The sequence below is a fragment of the Talpa occidentalis genome, unplaced genomic scaffold (genome assembly GCF_014898055.3).
Source record: "Talpa occidentalis isolate TD23 unplaced genomic scaffold, MPIMG_talOcc4v2.1 talOcc4.2, whole genome shotgun sequence".
NCBI classification, from domain to species: Eukaryota; Metazoa; Chordata; class Mammalia; order Eulipotyphla; family Talpidae; genus Talpa; species Talpa occidentalis.
Genome location: NW_023602073.1, coordinates 76,117,374 through 76,131,431, shown reverse-complemented (window position 1 = coordinate 76,131,431; position 14,058 = coordinate 76,117,374). Strand labels below are relative to the sequence as shown.

The window sequence follows — 14,058 nt, the reverse complement described above, 5'->3', positions numbered from 1 at the left end:
ACCAGAGACAGAGTGGGGAACAGAACAGGCAGATTGACCGAAGTACACAGCTGAGGGGAGCAGTGGGCGAGTCAGGAGAGGTCTGCTGCGCCATGTGGGTTGCTCCCTGGCCAGCCGGGGATCGAGAACTTGTGCTGCAGAGGCTGCGGACTGCCCCACAGTGCAGTGCTTAACCCCTTCCACCACCAGGGAGGCCCAAAAGTAAATCTTTAAAAAAAAATCACAATGAGATACCACCATCTTACACTTGTAAACATGGCCTATGCCAAAAAGACCAGAAAAAAGTGTTGGTAAGGGTGTAGAGAAAAAGGAACTCTCATACACGGTTAGTGGGTTGATGCAGCACCTATGGAAAACAATATAGCAGTATTTCAAAAAAATTTAAAATAGATCTATCATAGGATCCAGCAATTCCAATCTGAGGTGTGTGCCCAAAGAATGCAAAAACATCAATTCAAAGGGATGTATGCAATTCTATCTTCATTACAACACTATTTATAATAAACAAGTTATGAAAATAACCTAAGTAGTCAATGACAGATGAATTGATTAAGATGTAGTATATATACACATTGGAATATGACTCAGCTATAAAAAAGGATGAACTCTTGCCCTCTGAAACAACATGGGTGAAACAGGAGGATTAAGCTAAATGAAATAAGCCAGAAAGAAAAAGATAAATACAGGGTATATGGAATACAGAGAAATAAAATGAAGGGTCAAAAATAAACCAAAAACAAACAAACCCTAGAAATCCGACTATAAAATTGAGGCTACCAAAGAGGAAGGGGAAGGTGGAGAGCAAAGTGGGGAGAAGGCCCAATAGACTATAGTGGAGGACAATGGGTGCCTCGGTGTGATTGTGGCTGTGGTGTGGAAACATACAATTGAAGAAATGTGAACCTAAACATCTGAATAATACACAGTGTTGTAAACCAATGTTACCTCAATAAAAATAAAAACAAAAACAAAAACCATACCAAAAAAATTAAATATTTTTTTACTACATATAAAACTCTTGATCCCCACATTTATTCAAAGGCCTACATCTAACCACTGCAGTCTCATTTTGGATCACTCTCTCCAGCTCATTTCACTTCAGGTATACTGGTCTTTTTAATTCCACAAAAAATGCCAAGATTACCTCTGTGAGGCTTTTACATTAGTCACTTTCCTTGCCTAGAATGCACTTTATATTTGTTTAGCTGTCTACTTGATATCATATATAATTTTGTTATGGTCTATATCTTTGGTAACTGCCTACCTCCCGCTGCAATATAAGCTTTATAAAAGAAGAAATTTCATCTGTCTTTGTAATACAATGTCCCTACTATCAAAATAAAACACGGGTGAACAAATAAACTATTTTAAAAAATAAGCCATTAACTGAAAGAACTAGCTAAAGCTTTTAAAGTTGTTATGTGAAGCAAAAAAATATATCTTTCTCTCATTCTTTTCCTTAACAGTTTATCAATTTATGGCTTCTCAGCCCCAAATTTACCCTTTTCTTCCTGCTCTATAACTAAACGTTAATATTCTTAACCTTTCAGTATTTCCTCAGAGTTTGAATATCTAAATACCCTGATAATTTATAACTCCTTACAAAGGCACAGTTATCATCAAAGAATTTTAAGAATTCTAATTAGAAGGCTTGAGATGGAAGCATGGGGTTCTGACAATTACTAGTGATCATATCATTGCACTTAGCTTTTTAGGCTTCACTTTCCTCATCTGTATAATGTGTAATCCCTGTCTATCTTAGACAGGGTCCTTCACCATAGTCTACTGGGCTCTGGCCTACCCAGGAGGAAGCCAAGTACTGCCTGAGGCAGGAAGTCACTGTTCCTCTTCCTCTTTCCAAAGACACAGGCTAAAACTCTACACAGCCCACCAGTAATCATGACAAGTTCTTTATAAAGTCAGCCTGAGTCTACTTAAGAGGCCTGTGGTGAGGTTCAAATGAGATTATGCATAAATAGTAAACTACAGACAAGGACAAGTTATTATTATTCAGTATCAATTCAACAAAATTTTACTGAACACTAACCCTGTATGCCAGATAATACATTGGCAAAAAAAAAATTTAAGACAGCACCCTTCTCTCAAAAGAGCTTACACTTAAGTTGAGGGGAATAAAACAGACAAGCAAAATAATTTTGCCAGAGATTGGCAGTGTGCAGCATTCTGTGGGAGCATAGAGGAGCTATACTAAGCAGAGTTTGGAGGGTTAGGGGAGACTTCCTGGAGAAAGTAGGGCCAAAGTGGAGTCTGAAAGGAACAGGAGAGTGAGGAAAAAAGGTCTCATCAAATGAGTAATTTCCAATTTTTACTGGTCCCAAATCATGTTCAAGAGGCAGATTAGTTATATCATCTGAAAAATTATAGTATATCAAAGGTTAAGAACAAGCTATTCAGGTATTACCTGGGGTAAAATTCTTCTATCACCGTAGACTTACCCCAGCACAATTTATTTTATTCTCTACCACTAAGTAAAACACCAGTTTTTAAACCTTTAGGGCACCTTTCCTCACCCTACAAGAATATGTCCATTATTAAGACTGAAAACGTACAATCACACACTCCAAGGTCAAAACCTTCCTCCTCAAAAAAGATGTTAAGAGACCTCAACAATAGGCATAGATTTCTCCTTTACCATAACTCCAAAAAAAAAGGTCTCCCATTCCTTCCAGTTTCCTTCTAAGACAAGTTCCTATGAAATACACCCATCCATTCTCCTGCCAGATAAGGTCAAGGACTCTCCGGGCAACCTTCTCAACCAGAGTTGGCCCTGCCCACTCAAGAGGAAGCCAAGTACTGCCTGAAGTAGGAAGTCACTGTCCCTCTTCCTCTTCCCAAAAACATAGGCCAAAACTCCACATAACCCACCAGTAATCATGACCCGTTCTTTACAAAGTCAATCTGAGTCCACGAAATCAAAACATAGGTATCCCCTACAGCCCACAATTCCATTCCTAGGTATATAACCAACAGACACTTGTTTGCCAAAAAGCATTCTAGGATGTTCAGAGCTATAGTATTAGCTGTAACCAAAAGAAAAAAAACAAAATACAAATGCCCATCGACAAAAGAACAGGTAAATTGTAATAAAGCTTATCAGAATTGGGATGAAAATAATCATATGGCATATAGTATGTTCTCAAATATTGGCATAGTTGAATTATACATGTTTAGTAACAGAGAGCAGTAAAATTATTTATACCAGAAAATATTACAATTTTTAACTCAAAAGGCTGGTCTATTCTTACATTATAACTAGTAAAGTTTAAAATGAGTCACATCACATAATTCTCTTCTGCAGTTAGCACTCAAAAAGTATAAAAAGAAACTTGATTAAAGACAACAACACTGCAAATGCATATATTTTTAAGATGGTATTACTAGTGTCACGTTTTCAACAAAGCACTTATCATGTTATTTACTCAATACCGCTACCTTCAATTTCACCCAGCAGGGGACTGTAACGCTAGCATATCACTGCTGCTAGTACTTAAATATAAAGACTTTCTTCTACACTGCCCTTTTCTGACAGAAAATTCCAAGTTACAACAGAAATCTAGGGCTTATATCCCCTGTAGGCCACACTTATTGTCAAGGGTCACATTTGAAATCTATCTTCAAGGAAAAAACTACACAACTTTGAAATAACCACAAACAACAGTCACAAGATTAATCAGCTCACCATTAATATCTCTAGGAGGAAGAAAAATTGAGACAGGTAACAATAGATAGTAACAAATAAAAGCCAAGGAATTCTAGCATTACTGAAACACTATCATAAGCAATCTGGATAGGATCATGAAAATTAACTTATCAAATACAGAATGAAAGTAAACAACTGAAAAAAATGGGAATGTGCACACATAAAGTGAAATACTTACTGCTAAAGCCTTGGAGAGTTTGGCTCTAAATTCATTCAGGACAATTGCCACAATGTCATTAAGGGGTACATAGGCAAAGCCATCTTCCAGGTAGACTTTCCTTCCTCGGTATAACTCCAAAGCATCAGCAAATGGGATCTGAATTCAGAGAGAAACATGAAAAATCAGTGAGTTCCTATCATTAAAAAGTCCTCCTCAATGTGAAGAAAAAGGAACTCTCCTGCACTGCTGGTGGGAATGCAAACTGGTCCAACCACTATGGAGAGCTGTGTGGAGATTCCTCAATCTGCTAAAGAGGGAGTTTCCATATGATCCAGCAATTCCACTCCTAGGTATTTACCCAAAGGACAAAGGAACACTAATTCAAAAGGGCACCAGCACCCCTATATTTATAGCAGCACTATTTACAATAGCTAAGCTATGGAAACAACACAAACGCCCAAAAATAGATGACTGGATCAAGAAGATGTGGTACATATACACAATGGAATATTACTCAGCAATCAAAAAAGATAAACTCATACAATTTGCCGCAACTTGGATGGAGCTGGAAGGGATATGCTCAGCGAAATAAGCCAGAAACTAAGAGAAAAATACCAGATGGTCTCACTCATAGCAGGAATTTAGAAAACCCAAATAAGGGACCAGGGAAAAGACTAATTACAATAAAGTAAAAATCAAAAGCAACAAGCAACTATAAACCAGAGACACACTACGTGGCGGGGTGGAGGGGGAGGGCATAGGATCAAAACAAGGGGGTGGGAATTGTATGGATCTATAACCAAGATGAAAATGCATACATTATGCAAAAATGAAAAATAATATAAAAAAGTATAAAATAAAACAAAATAAATGTCCTCCTCAGTCCTCTAGAGTACTGATCTAAACAAAATTCTTCCTGTGAAAAATTCATTAGTCCCAGCATTAAATAAAAATCTATTAATTTATACTCCTTAAAACTAAATAATTAGCATTAGAAAAGATTGGCAGTCAAAATGTGCTTGTTGCAGAGTAGCTGTTTCAAAACTAATAAGCCAAGTTAGGATGTTTTCTTTTTATTCTTAATTCATGAATATACAAACTACAATCCCTAGGATTTCAAACTTACCTCAAGCCCTGCAAGCACACTGCATTCTCCTCAAGACATAATCCACATTTTATTCTGCATCAAGTATACTTCTAGTTAGTACACAATATGTTCAGTGTAAAAATCACCAGTAAGAAAAGTAATTCCAAATTTCTTCATCTATGTTTCCATTCTTTCTCTAGAGAAAGATATTGGAAAAGCTAATCTCAACACTAAAAATGAAAATAAACATCCAGTTTCACTATTAAAATAAGAATTTGCCAGTAAATATTCTTTCAAAAATCCTAACACCACTTCTATTTTTTTTAAACATCTTTTTTTTTTTTTTTTTAAGATTGATTTATTTATTTATTCTTACAAACACTGTCAGAAGCACGGGAGGGTGAGAGAATTCACCAGAGCCAGAGCGGGGAGCAGAGCAGGCAGAAGGGCTGAAGAACACTGCTGAGGGGAGCAGCAGGCGGCAGGAGAGGTCTGCGGCACCATGTGGGACCTGCCTCCGGTGGCCGGGGAGCAGCCGGGGATCAAACCGGCACCGCGGAGGCTACGGGCAGCTTCGCAACCCAGCGCTCAACCGCTGTGCCACCGGGGAGGCCCTACTTCTATTTTTTAAGATTAGCAGAATATACTAGCAAATTGTGAAAATCCTCCTTACTCTTCAATAGTTTTTCTCTTTTTTAAAAATGTGATTTTAAAAATTGGTGAAAAAATAATCCCCAAATTGCCTCGTTGCTCATACTCCTGGGAAGGGTGAAATCTATATCTCATAACTTCTATATATTTTTCTATATATCCAGTGACATTACATAAAAATCAGGTTGTGTTTAACAGACAGCACTGTGATTAATTTACAGATTTCTACACCACCACGGTCCTTGCCCTGAAGGAGTTCATCACTTTGTTGAGAAAACAAGTCAACAACATGTGGAAACTCAAACACAGCTCCACAGGGAGGAGTATGTGTGACACAGCACCACACTGGTGGCACCGGGGTGGCAGGAAGGGCATTTATTCCAATAATCCAGGCAGGAACAAGTTTGGGAATGGCAGTTCTAGTCAAACCCTGTGACTGACCCGACTTTGTCTTTGGTACATTTAATAAATGCTTCTAAGCCTCAGTTGCAAAATTTATAAACTCAGGGAAGGGGAAGAAGAGAAGGTTTAAATGAACTTAAAGGGTTTTTTAACTCTTTAGCTAGAATCCATGATTCTAGCTTTTTAGGAAGGTCACAGTATAAATAAAAGGCTCAAGCAGAAGCAAAAGCTGATGTGAAACCAGAGTAATGGAAAATGTGTGGTGGGGGCGGGGGTGAATACTGATTGCCACACTCTAAGCTTGAAAGGCTGACTGAATGATGGTCTAACTGATAGATACAGGAAGCGGAATGGGAAGCTAGTGTGAGGGCACGATTTTAAAGTACTGACGTTCACCAACAATAATCAGTACATTCTTTTCAGAGGAAATCATGGTGCTGCAGCCTCAAATTTTAAAATGAATTTTAGGTTTCCTCTCTTCCCCGTCCAGTATTATTCAATCTCAAAACCATTCAATGGATTCAAGCACAGTAGGGATCTGTGCTGAGGGGAGAGGGAAACAGAGGGCCTAGTGCAAGACACTGGGAACTGAGTAGGTTAAAGAAGGGTTTGCCATGGAAAAGCAAGCGGCAAACAGAGTCAAGCGCCCAAGTGAAATGTGCGTCTGTGTGGAGTAACTGCCCAAGAACAATGTCAGAGCCCAGGGGTGGTGAAGAAGGCTTCCAGGCAGGGCAGTGGTCCCAGAGAAGCAGGGAAGAAGAGTGTCCTTTTAAGAAAATGGTCTGAGTGAGGGATCAGAACTCAAGCAGGGGTAGGTTAGAAGGACGTCTGTCGGAGAACAGCCCGTGGGGTGAACATGCTATCTCTGTAGGGAAAGAAGAGGCTATAATGACAAGAGACTATATAAATAAGCTCATTGAATATGTACATAAAGCTCAATGTACTCTATTTAGCAAAACTACACAGTATTTAAAAGTTTGCAAACGGGCCCTAGTGGAAGACAATGGGTTCTTTGGTAGTGAGTGTTGTGTGGAAACATACATCTAAATCTTATACCCCTGAATCATATAGTATAATAAACCAAAGTTAACTCAGTAAAAAGTAATGCAATTTAAACCAAATACAAAGTAAATAAATGAAAATTTGCATACCTTATAAACTGACTCCAACTTTGCCCCAGGTAGACTGGGTGATGAATTTAAAATATCCTGTGTTCGGAGAGCCTTCTCTTCATTGCTTATCTAAAAGGAAACATAGTTGATACCTCTTAAAATAAAGTCTTCATTAAGTTTGATTAAAGTACTCTCCTGTTCTAATGAAGAGTCCACACTTTCATCAAAAATTTTAAAACTGAGGTATCTCTAATCATTCCTAATTGATTACTGAATCATTACTGTCATTAATGAAGCCAAAATAGAGGCTAAAACTTAAATTCAATATACTTTCAGACCTCCACTCTGGTCATTTCTGAGGATATAACACAAGAACTATAGCAGAAATACAAAAAGTATTACAATATGAAAGAAAAGGAATAAAAACTCAATTTAATATAGACTGAAAATGAACTGTATCCCCATTTAAGAGTTATTTGTTCTTTTGAGTAGTTTAATTATCACTCAATTTTCTAGCCACATAAAACTCCAAATTTATAATATTAATTTTTCTAGGAACTATGAATCTCTTATAACAGACTGGCATAACTTTAAAAGATATATCTAGCTACATAAAATTTTAATATTCTATAGAGAAAACTAAAAGATCTATAAATGGAGATGAAACATAATGACAAATATTTATGTCATTTAACATCTGAGTTAATCTCAATAAACCCTTAAATAGTAATCCAAAAGTAAAACATAGTCCCTGCAAATATTCATATAACAAAAGTAAATTAAAGTATAACACGATAATATTTCTATCTATTATAATGGCAAAAGTTAAAAAGATTTAGCATACACACAGTACTGGGGCAAAGCATAGCCAAAAACTTTAAAGCACACATGTAACTAAGAATTTCACTTCCAGAATTAATCTTAATCAAATAACAGAATACACAAATAGAAACAATTTTTCTTTCTCACAATGTCATTTATAGTAAGAAAAATACTTATATCCAGCAATGGGTATTTGGTTAAATGAATGGCAATAAAACTTGATGTTTCAGGAAAGCAGGCTATATTTTCTGGTCAACTGCTCACAGAAATCAAAGAAAAAATACTTACAAGATTTTTTTTTTTAAAGCATGGAAGATAAGGTAGGGAATCTATCAGGAGATGCAATCCTCCCATTCAACTGACAAGGGTCATTAGAAAAATCCCAAGCCTTGAACTTTTTTTTTTTTTTAATTTATTTATTTATACAAGCACTGGGTACAATCAAAAGTGCGGGAGGGTGAGAGAATTCACCAGAGCCAGAGCGGGGAGCAGAGCAGGTAGAAGGACCGAAGTACACTGCTGAGGGGAGCAGCGGGAGGCAGGAGAGGTCTAGGCGCCTTGTGGGACCCTTGCCCAGCAGCCGGGGATCGAACTGGTGCTGCAGAGGCTGCGGACAGCTTCGCAACCCAGTGCTCAACCGCTGCGCCACCTGGGAGGCCCTGAACTTCTTTTAAAGTGGTCCATGATTCAAATTTCCCAGAAACTGAGCAGAAGCAAACTCAAAGCCTCTCTGAAGAAAAGCCCGTTCACAACATGCCTTGAAGGTTTCCTATAAGCACATTCTCAAGCACAATGTCAAGTATATTGTATTTATATAGCAAGGCGCGTAATAAAACATTACTTTGTGAGCAAAAACAAGACTCAAAAAGTACACAGATAATAATTACATTAGTATTTGTAAGAAATAACAACCATAATAGCATCTGATGAATGGAAAACCAAAAATTTAGAAAGAAAAAGGGAGGGAAGGAAAAAAAATAGAGGCGGGGAAGAAGGAAGTGGAGGAAAGAGGCACTTCAAGAAAAAACAAAAATTTCAGGAACAGAAATTAAAAACTTAGTGGAATCATAAACACCACCTTAAATTTCAATAATTGTAGATTAGGTAATTCAGACAAACCCATCTACATCAGACGTCTCATAGGTTACTTAGGGATTATCAGGCCAATAGATTAAACCTATTATTTAAGCCTGATATTTAAAGTGCATTTATATATGTGCTAATCCTGAGAAAGTAGCATCAAAGAGGCTCTGTGAAGGTAGGTAAATGATCCCCTACTCTCTGGAAAACTAAGGGGGGGGTGAACCAGAAATTTATTCACCTTCATGTGGATCTACAACCCAGTTTCCACTTGTCTAATGGCCAGGCACTTCAGATTTTGTAATGAAATTAAAACTATCCTGGATTAGCAGTGCCACCTGGCCCAAGAAGAAAAAACAAACCATTCCAGAGGAAAGTTGCAATCCACCTACGCCTCAATATAGTTCTCCAAATAAATTTCCAAATGCAATCTCCAACACAGTCAAAGATAACAGAGTGAACAGTAAACAAGACTATGAATGAGAACCAGACATGTAAGACCAAAAAAAGCATAATCCTTTCAAAAAAGGATTGGGAAAAAGAAACAAATCTTATTTTTCACAGATAGATGAAAATACAGAAGAATCCACAGATAAATTATTAGACCAGTTGAACAAATTAAGCAAGGTCTAGATACAGGTTCAAATATAGAAAAACCAACTGTATTTCTATATGCCAGCAGTAAGTCCAATAATGGATTTTTTTAAGCTACCATTTATAACAGGATTAAAACTATCAGGTACATAGGAATAAATCTAACAAAATTTGCCCATAACCTCCCATAAACATGAACCAGAAGAGTTAATCTACGTGTGTGAGTTGATTCTAAAATGTTATGGACATCAAAGAGCCAAGAGAAAAACAGGGAAAAACAGCCTGATAAAAAATTGAGCAAAAGAACAGGCACTTTACAAATGAAAAAATTCAAAGGGTCAAAAAAAAAAAAAACAAAACATATATATATATATTCAACCTTAGTACAAATTAAAACTACAGTTAAAAAAAGCTTCACTGTTGGTGAGGGTGTTGAGAAATTGCAACTCTTACATTGTTGGTGGCAATATAAATGGTATACCCACACAGCACCTTATAAGCAACAGAAATCTAACCCTAAGGCCCAGCCATTCTCCTCCCAGGTATTCACCTCCCCCACTCCACTCCCCCCCCCACCCCCGCAAAAGAATGAGGCTATGTGACCACAAAAAGTCTTACATAATCCCATTTACATGAAGACCTAGAATACACAAAACTAATATGTTAGAAAAAGATTTGAAGAGTGATTGCCTCTTGGAGGGTGGGGACAGGTATTTACTGGGATGGAGCCTGAGAAAACTTTCAAGGGTGATAATAATGGTCTATATCTTGAGAGAAATTTGATTTGCACAATTTTTAATGCATTTGTCAAAACTCAAGAATGGTACCCTTAAGATTTGTGCATTTTCTTGCATGTAATTGTTACCTTAAATAAAAAAGCAAGTGTTTATTAGCAAACATTGAAATGAAGTAAATGCCATGCACACGCTATAAATTAGTGGGAAGTATACTGATTTCTATAACTTACTCTGAAATGAACTGCTGAGAGATAGAGAAATGGATAATATATAATAAAATAGTAGAGTAAGAAATAAGTAAACTGTACAATCTAAGTGATGAGTATATAAGGATACACTAAGATTATTGCAGCTTTTTGTATGTTTGAAAGTGTTCACATCATAATTTTGAGACAAAATTATTATTTTACAAATGAAGATAATACTATCCACCCAATGGGACACCTAAAACTCATCTGGCCATACAGATGAAAACACAAAATAACAAGGACTCTCATAGCCTACTGATAGGAATGTAAATTGGTAGAACTATGAACAGTTTAGAAAGTTTGCATTAGTTCATAAATTGAAGGTAAATATACCCTCTAACCTCACAATTTTACCCCCAAACATGTACACTAGAGAAAAGCACACTTTTTCTACAAAAGGCCAAACAGTTACTATAGATATTCATGTGCTGCTCCCTAGTCGGTCTCTGGTGAATCCTCTCACCCCTGCATCTCTAGCCTATGCATAAATAAATAAATCTTAAAAAAAAAAAAAAAAACCACTTTTGGACTATGAAATGTAATTTCATATAATTTTCCTGTGTCAAGAAATGTAACTTTTTTCAACTATTAAAAAATGTAAAAACCAACCTTAGTTCACAGGCTATGCAAAAACAAGCAGCAGCCAGAATTTGGCTACATGTAAATTTTCACTAGTGCAATAGAACTTCAAATGCCCCACTCATGAGAATCTCCTGTCAACACAATGTACTGGGATCCTTCCCTAAAGTTTCTGATTTAGAGGGTCTGGAATGAATCCCAAGAATTGGCATTTCTAACAAAATCCAAGAGATGGGAATGTTCTCAGTTCTCAGATCAATGCCCTAAAGAAATACTTATAAGGAAACCTAAACAAGCACTACATGTAGGACCATAGAGTAACATTATGCATAACAACCAAAAAGTGGAAATCCAAACATGCAGCAAAAGTCAGCTAAAGAAGTAAGTGTGGGGCCTCCCTGGTGGCACAAGGGGTTAAGCACCACACTATGAAGCAATCCACAGCCTCTGCAGCTTGAGTTCCATCCCTCACCAGCCAGGGAGCAACCCACATGGTGCAGCAGACCTCTCCTGGTTCGCCCGCTGCTCCTCTCAGCAGTGTACTTCAGTATATCTGCCTGTTCTGTTCCCCATTCTGTCTCTGGTGAATCCTCTCACCCCCTGCATCTCTGGCCTGTACCCCAACTCTTGCATGCATGAATAGAATTTATCTTTAAAAATAGATAAATAAATAAGAAATAAGTGTGGTACACGTACAGTATAGAATATTGCTAAGCAACAACAAAATATTACAGTTCCATAGACTGCATAATCTTAAAAGTACAGCAAGCAATATAACCCAGGCACAAAACACACATGATTACTCCATTTATATAAAAGTTTGTTTCAACAATGAAAATTATATTGTTTAGGGCAACACAGTATGAATTCTATTTGAAGTGAATACTCATATGATCAGCCAAGGCAAAAAAGATGAGACTAAGTGATTTTTCTCTAGGAAAGAGAGGAAAGTTTGGTTGAAAAGAGCACAGAAGTTTCAAGAGTAAGAGTAATGCTTTACTCCTCATCAGGATGACAAACTAGTATTCCCTCAACAATAATCTACTAAACTGTATTTTTTTTAAGATAGATGTGTTTGTGTGCTGCTGTTAGCATGGTGCTGCCTTCCAGCAGAGCAAGAATTTCATTAAACTGTATATTTTTGTTTTATGTACATTACTGGTTGAAAAAAAGGTTGAAAAAGTAAAAGAGAAATAAATGAATTTGTGTGATATCATACATAAAGAAATACTGCACAGTCAAAATTCTTCTTAAAATTACAGAGATTTATGATTATTGCCACAGAAAGATATCCATCAAATACCATTAGGTGAAGATAAATTAAATCCTTATAAGAATCTGAATATGTGTTTGTGTAACAAGTCTACATGGGGAAAAAGTTTACACCAAAATATAACTGTCCAGCTCCAGGTATAGGGATTAAAGATAACTTTTATTTTCTTTAAATGTATACATATTTTTTAAATTTAACTCTAAATATTTCATGGTCTAGCTATAAATGATATATTTTATTTCAACTTCTAGTTGATCACTGCTTCCTTGCATGTCCTTTTAATTTTGTTCTTTTACTCCAAAATTAAAAATACTATTGACTAACTCAAGTCAATAACACTAAAAAATTCACCACATTGGGCATGCATAATGATTTCCACATTTGTCCAATTTTATCAGGCTTACCTTAAGACTTTTGTTTCTTATTCCTGGTATTAGTTAAGCATTTTTTATGTGCTTCCATGGAAGGTGAAAATTCAAAGGAAATCTAATTTTCAAATGCATTTTTGGGGAACAAAAATCTTCCTTCAAAGGACACCGTAGGAAAAAATTACTCTGGCTGAAGTAACGCTGGGCCAAAAGCACTGTCCACTCAACCTGCCATCACTCCATCCCTTCCTTCCTGTGGCCCACTTCCAAAGGATAGTCAGAAAAAGTCCTACAAAGCACTCAAGTAACTACACAGACAGTTAAGTACCATGCAGACACAGAATCACTGGCTAGATGACAGCTATCTCACCACTGTGTCTGCTAGAAATGTTTGCTGCATTTGTGGGGAAAAAGCTAAAACATAAAACAGAGTAGATGGTTTAGGTGCATCAAGCTACAGATTATTCAAAAATCAGTGAAGGTTGAGGGCCATGCAAACCATCTGCTAGTTAATATGCCAACCATTACACTTACCTCATTTAATCCTACCACATAATTGTATGAAATGGCACTAGTTTTACAGCCAATTAATTGGAAAAGCAATCAAACAGAATTTCCAACTGAAGTTTGACATTAAATGGGATTTCCAACTAAAGTTTGACAAGCCCATGTGGTCTACAAATAACAAAATGATACTACCTTGCCAAATAAGTTGAACAAGCATGTAACATCAAAATCAATTCAAGAGGAGGTCATCAGCTGATCACCTCACCTGTTTCTGGTAAAGACCCAGATAAAAACACAAAAACTCACAATGGAATATAACTAGATCACATGAGAAATCCTTCATGCAAAAATTTTAAAGGGTGTCACAGAATAAATTACATATAATCAACACTCATCCTAGAGTGTTTAGAGTTTAACGATTGCAAATATTTTTATAAGAGCTAACACCAGGTTATTCTGTTTTAGTAATTGCTTTGTTTACATATATCTCTTTTGAGAGTAATTTCTCTACTACCTTTTACTTTGCATTCTATATGGGAAATCGTTTGAAACTCAAAATACAACCGATACGCACTGCAGAGAACATTTGAGAGAAGGTAGCTGTGTTTTAGAATAGTTTGAGTTAAACTATAATTCTCAAATAGCAATTGATAAAATAAAACTAATCAGGGACATGTGATGAAAGGAAAACAAGAACTCTCAACATGTTCATGATGG

General features: G+C 36.6%; 1 protein-coding gene across 4 annotated transcripts in view; it reads right to left on the bottom strand.

Annotated features, from left to right (window-relative positions):
- The window catches only part of PRIM2 (DNA primase subunit 2), a 260,042-nt gene that overhangs the window by 190,770 nt on the left and 55,214 nt on the right, over nt 1–14,058 (bottom strand). For all 4 annotated transcript variants that reach the window (XM_037519912.2, XM_054698902.1, XM_037519913.2 and 1 more), the window contains exons 6-7: nt 7,173–7,262; nt 3,900–4,037 (exon numbers count right to left, since the gene is read on the bottom strand). In XM_037519912.2, the coding sequence (XP_037375809.2) occupies nt 3,900–4,037; nt 7,173–7,262 (228 nt within the window). The remainder of the gene's footprint in view (nt 1–3,899; nt 4,038–7,172; nt 7,263–14,058) is intronic.